This window comes from Osmerus mordax, chromosome 8, assembly GCF_038355195.1.
Source record: "Osmerus mordax isolate fOsmMor3 chromosome 8, fOsmMor3.pri, whole genome shotgun sequence".
NCBI lineage: Eukaryota > Metazoa > Chordata > Actinopteri > Osmeriformes > Osmeridae > Osmerus > Osmerus mordax.
The window spans coordinates 18261232-18267231 of NC_090057.1; the positions used below are offsets into that span (position 1 = coordinate 18261232).

The window sequence follows — 6000 nt, forward strand, 5'->3', positions numbered from 1 at the left end:
CTTGGTGAGCTAGACCCCGAAGCCATTTGTTTTGAGAATAATGGCTGGCTGATGAAGTTATTGGCTGGCTAGCCAGCTCAGCCAAAACCTAAATGGCTGCTGCAGCCGCCAAAATGTTAACAGCTACAAATGCCTGAAGCTGCCACTTCATGTCTACAGATGTTTATGTTATACTGATTTACTAGATCTCAATATTTCCAAGTTTTAAAAGAGTACAAAAATATCGACAAAACCCTAGTCCTGACAAAACGGCATTCTTACTTCCAAAAACTGAAGATCTAACAAACGTCTGAGTATGCAACATAGAAATTAAGAAAGTATGTAACAAGTAACAATTACCTTTTCTAGTTGTTTCCGCCATTTCAGCTCAGCGTGAGAGAAAAACGCATTGCTTCTTTTACTGTCTATGTCTATGATCATCACTATCGGAAAACGCACAATTTTAATTGGTCATCAATTCACTGTGAGTCCTGTGTATCATAGCAACGAGCACAAGACTGTGGCGAATCCGGTGTGCAAAATTGATTTAGTTTATCATAGATTTTTTGAGTGTGTATGTCTCTATGTGATAGATATAATTATTGTTTGACGCAAATAATTTCATCTTGCTGAGCCAAAAAATATCAGATGGTGGCTCAATTCGGCTTACAAAATATTAGCTGGCTTTGGCTGAAACTCAAATGGCACCGCTTGGTGGCACTTGGCGTCGGCTTCAGGGTCTATGGTGAGCCTACCCATTCCAGAAAGCCTTGTATCTTTGTGCATCAGGGTGTGGCCTGTAGCGTCAACTATTGGTGATATTGGGCCATTTGTGGTGTGGTAGTTACTCTTGGCCTATACTATCAATGTTTTAGGGTTTTGAGAACTTTTTACCATTGCATAAAAAATCGGAAATGCAATACCATCAAGATCAACATGGGCCTTTTCTAAAGACCAAGCAATGAGTGGGGGCTTGGTCAGCCCACACTCTCCTGAAATGTTGTGTTTGCGTCTCGCCAAGCTTGCGCGTGTGTCAAGGGAAAGGCTGAGTGTGTGAGAATGTGGAGCACGCGCGCGCTGAGGAGCTGTACCAGACAAACGGTTGTGAAAATAAAAAATCTGTTGAATACATGAGTGAGGGTTGCTCTGACGATGATGTGTGCCAATTCTGGGGAAGATTGCACCAGAATTGAAGGAGGAGTAGCGAAAAAACGTGTTTCCTTAATCTTTATTGTACAGAAAAATCCAATATGGCGCCCGTTATAGGTTCTTGAGGCTTTTTTGTTCCTCATGAGAAATAAGGCATATCTAATGAATTTCAGAATTTTGGGACAAATGGGATGCAAATGGCATCACTTTGAATATAGGCAAATTGGGGCATGGCTGTAGAGGTTTAAAAAGCTACCTCTGCCTAAACTGACATGCACCAACTCAGAGTATTGCGTTTCAATAACCTCCTCATTGCATTCACTCTTATTCCCATAGCTATTGTGGTAGCAAACAAGCATAACTACGTGTGGCCTACACATCAAACAAAATTTCTAGTCAATTGGAGTCATGGTTCATAAGAAGATATTTGTGCGTTTTCAAAATGTTCAGCGTACATGGTGGACTGTATGGGTCACCACTGTATAGTTTCCCATTATAAATAAGGCATGTATAGTTTCCGACGTTTTAGACTGATGGTGTGGAAATGCCATCACTTTGAAAATGGACAATTGGGGCGTGGCCGTAGCGCCACCTATGGGTAATGGTGGGTCATTTGTGGTGTGGTAGTTTCTCATGGCCTATACTATCAATGTTTCAGGATTTTGAGAACTTTTTACCATTGCATACAAAATCGGAAATGCAATACCATCAAGATCCACATGGGCCTTTGCTAAAGACCAAGCAATGAGTGGGGGCTTGGTCAGCCCACAATTGCCTGAAATGTTGTGTATGCGTCTCACCAAGATTGCGCGTATGTCAAGGGAAAGGCTGAGTGTGTGAGAATGTGTAGCGCGCGCGCTGAGGAGCAGGGGAGACGTTTCATTGGAATTAGCCAAGCATGCATTTTTCAAATATTCACAAAAATTCAACTTTTCATCTTACAGTCAACTTTGTGTAAAGCATTATTTTAGCGTTAGAAATAAATTAGATTTCCTTTATTTCAATCATTTTTTAAGATATTAATTTGCATTCTCACATGAGAACATGATGTAGTGTCTTTCACGTGACACACCAAGTTTGGTGTTGATATTTCAAAGATTTGCTGAGATTTGATCCAACTTCCTGTTTGGTTGCTTTGTTGACGATTTTGATTGGCTGTACCGGACAAACGGTTTTGAAATTCAAAAATCTGTTGAAGAATTCAGTGAGGGTTGCTCTGACGATGATACCTGCCAATTCTGGGGAAGATTGGACAAAAATTGTAGGAGAAGTAGCAAAAAAACGTGTTTCCTAAATCTTTATTGTCCCAAAAAATCCAATATGGCGGCCGTTATAGGTTATTGAGGCTTTTTTGTTCCTCATGAGAAATAAGGCATATCTAATGAATTTCAGAATTTTGGGACAAATGGGATGCGAATGGCATCACTTTGTAAATGGAAAATTGGGGCTTGGCCGTAGCGCCACCTATGGATAATGGTGCGTCATTTGTGGTGTGGTAGTTACTCCTGGCCTATACTATCAATGTTTCAGGATTTTGAGAACTTTTTACCATTGCATACAAAATCGGAAATGCAATACCATCAAGATCCACATGGGCCTTTGCTAAAGACCAAGCTATGAGTGGGGGCTTGGTCAGCCCACAATTGCCTGAAATGTTGTGTATGCGTCTCGTCAAGCTTGCGCGTGTGTCAAGGGAAAGGCTGAGTGTGTGAGAATGTGGAGCGCGCGCGCTGAGGAGCAGGGGAGACATTTCATTGGAAATTTCCTTTCCATGCATTTTTCAAATATTCACCAAATTTCTACTTTTAATGTTACAGTCAACTTTTTCTCAGATTTGTGTACTAAACATTCTCAATAGTCTTTATGAACATGTGATTGAATCAGAGTTTTTTGACTGGCGGATGTGTAAAGCATTATTTTAGCGTTAGATAGAAATAAATTAGATTTCCTTTATTTCAATCATTTTTTAAGATATTAATTTGCCTTCTCACATGCGAACATGATGTAGTGTCTTTCACGTGACACACCAAGTTTGGTGTTGATATTTCAAAGAGTTGCTGAGATTTGATCCAACTTCCTGTTTGGTTGCTTTGTTGACGATTTTGATTGGCTGTACCAGACAAACGGTTTCGAAATTCAAAGATCTGTTGAAGAATTCAGTGAGGGTTGCTCTGACGATGATACCTGCCACTTCTGGGGAAGAATGGACAAAAATTGTCGGAGAAGTAGCGAAAAAACGTGTTTCCTAAATCTTTATTGTACAAAAAAATCCAATATGGCGGCCGTTATAGGTTATTGAGGCTTTTTTGTTCTTCATGAGAAATAAGGCATATCTAATGAATTTCAGAATTTTGGGACAAATGGGATGCGAATGGCATCACTTTGTAAATGGAAAATTGGGGCTTGGCCGTAGCGCCACCTATGGATAATGGTGCGTCATTTGTGGTGTGGTAGTTACTCCTGGCCTATACTATCAATGTTTCAGGATTTTGAGAACTTTTTCTAAAATGCATTACCATCAAGATCCACATGGGCCTTTGCTAAAGACCAAGCAATGAGTGGGGGCTTGGTCAGCCCACAATTGCCTGAAATGTTGTGTATGCGTCTCGCCAAGCTTGCGCGTGTGTAAGTGTATAATTGAAAACTAATAACACTTGGTTTAGAATTAGCTCAGTGCACAAGCGTAGTGACAAACTTTTGGTGTAGCCAGAAATTGGCAAATCAGTTTTTGGTTACTGTCTCAATCTGGGAACAAACAACAAGATGAGTGGTGCTGTTGTATGGAAAAAATTAAGTAAAAAGAAATATAATGTACGTGACTCATTTAAGTTTCAAGCTACTGTGGGTTGGTCGTTATAACAGCCATTTGCCCTTCCATTGTTTCTCAAAAGACACCTGCCTTTGTTCACTGTGGCTGCACAAAATAAGGAGGGTGGAATTCTGGTGACCCCACACATCAAGGTATGGAGTTGACATTTCCAAGACCATGAAATCATCACTACTGCTAAGGGTAGACGGGTTTTTGCAGCAGGCTCTGTTCCTTTGTTATTTAAGTGGAATACCAATAAGTACCAATACCAATAAGTCACATGCTGGTGTTTGGGAGCGTTGATCTTGACCACAAAGTCCAGAACCTGACCCAGCAGAGCCAGAGGAGGACATTGAGCAACATTTTATGGTCTTGATTGTTGTTGACCACGACTCTGGGGTCAGCGGTACTGTATGTCTGGATTGGGAGCAGTATGAAGATATGTTGAGGGAATTAGAGTCGCTAAGACAGCAGCTTTAAATGTATCATTTTACTAACTTCTTTGGACTAAAATTGTTTGCTTTGTCTCCCGAAGACATCAGAGTGTTCTTTTGTGTGGAACATAGAACTTCCATGAGTGGAATCAGAAACAAGTGTCTTGAGCCTTTTCTTGAAGGTGGTGAGACAGTCAGTGTCTCTGATGGAGGTGGGGAGTTGATTTCACCACTGGGGGCCAGACAGGAGAAGAGCTTGTGTTGGGACCAAGACGGTCTTGAGCGGTGGGACCACCAGGTGGTTGTCAGAAGAAGACTGTAGGTGGCAGGTGGGGGTGTAAGGCTGGAGGAGAGACTTGATGTAGTCAAGTGCAGTCCCGTTCAGCACTCGGAAGGTCAGTACCAGGGTCTTGAATCTGATACGGGCTGTGATGGGTAGCCAGTGGAGAAAGATGAGGAGCCGGGTAACATGGGAGCGTCTGGGTAGATTGAAGACCAGGCGGGCTGCTGCGTTCTGAATTCTCTAGAGAGGGCGTGTTGCGCATGCTGGGAGAGTGGCGAGCAGTGAGTTGCAGTAGTTCAACTTGGAGAGAACAAGTGCTTGGACTAGCAGCTGGGTGGAATGCTCAGACAGGTATCCCCTGATCTTACAGAAGTTGTAGAGGGTGAATCTACACGACCAGGGGAGACTGCAGCATTGTAAACTGTGAGGGAGAGCTCGTCATCCATGGGAACCCTGAGGTTCCTGGCAGAGGATGAACCTATCAGGGTTATTGACAGATTGTGGAAGATGGAGGGTTTGGCCGGGATGATGAGAAGTTCTGTTTTGGCTAGGTTCAGCTGGAGGTGGTGCTTGGTCATCCAGGTGGAGATGTCTGTGAGGCAGGCCTTGATCCTAGCTGAGATTCCCGGATCAGTTGGGGGGAACAACAGGTACAGCTGCGTGTCGTTATCAATCCTAACTTCACCATACACTCAAACAGTGAGGTTTCTCAGCTTTTTTATGGAGCTGTAGCACAATGCCCTGACCACGACTCGTCCTGATTTTTATTAAAAAACTGAGAATGACAGAAATACAGATGATAATACATATAAACGGATAGTTTGCATGTAAAATGAAGAAAAACAAGCTTCTATATTACACTAAAAATAAACACGTCAGTAACTAGCTTATTTGCTAGCTGGCCGGCACATCACATTAAACTACTTAATTTCATAGTTGTGCAGATAACTCAATATGTAGAGTTTGAATCCCTTGTTTTGCTTGCTTTTTGGAGCAGGGACCAGGCATTTACAATTCAATGGACATCACTGATGCTTATTTTAAGCAGGTCTTGGAGACATCAACTAAAACTGGACATTTTTGGCGACGCGGGTGATTGCCTCAAGGAAACCGGAAACTGATTTGCCAACATTTTATTGGCATGACTGGCTATTTTTGCCATCACTGGCTACAGCGGATGTTCGTTACTACACTTGTGCACAGAGCTAGTAACTTTGCAAATCTATATTTCACTGATAACTAAAAAGAGAAAAAATACAATAAGAAACTGTTAAGCCTGTGTTTTACCAGTTTATCAATAAGGGAACTGGTTAGTGGAATTGAGTTGTTTAGTTGGAAAATCTGAC

The 6000-nt window shown here is 42.0% G+C and overlaps 1 protein-coding gene across 1 annotated transcript in view; it reads left to right on the forward strand.

Moving 5' to 3' along the window:
• LOC136948152 (uncharacterized) overlaps window positions 1–4539 on the forward strand; it is a gene marked incomplete at its 5' end in the record, with an annotated part of 42893 nt that extends 38354 nt beyond the window's left edge. Inside the window, 1 exon segment of the mRNA XM_067242470.1 lies at window positions 4504–4539. Within this exon segment, the coding sequence (XP_067098571.1) occupies window positions 4504–4539 (36 nt within the window).
• Between the last annotated feature and the right edge of the window lie 1461 nt (window positions 4540–6000).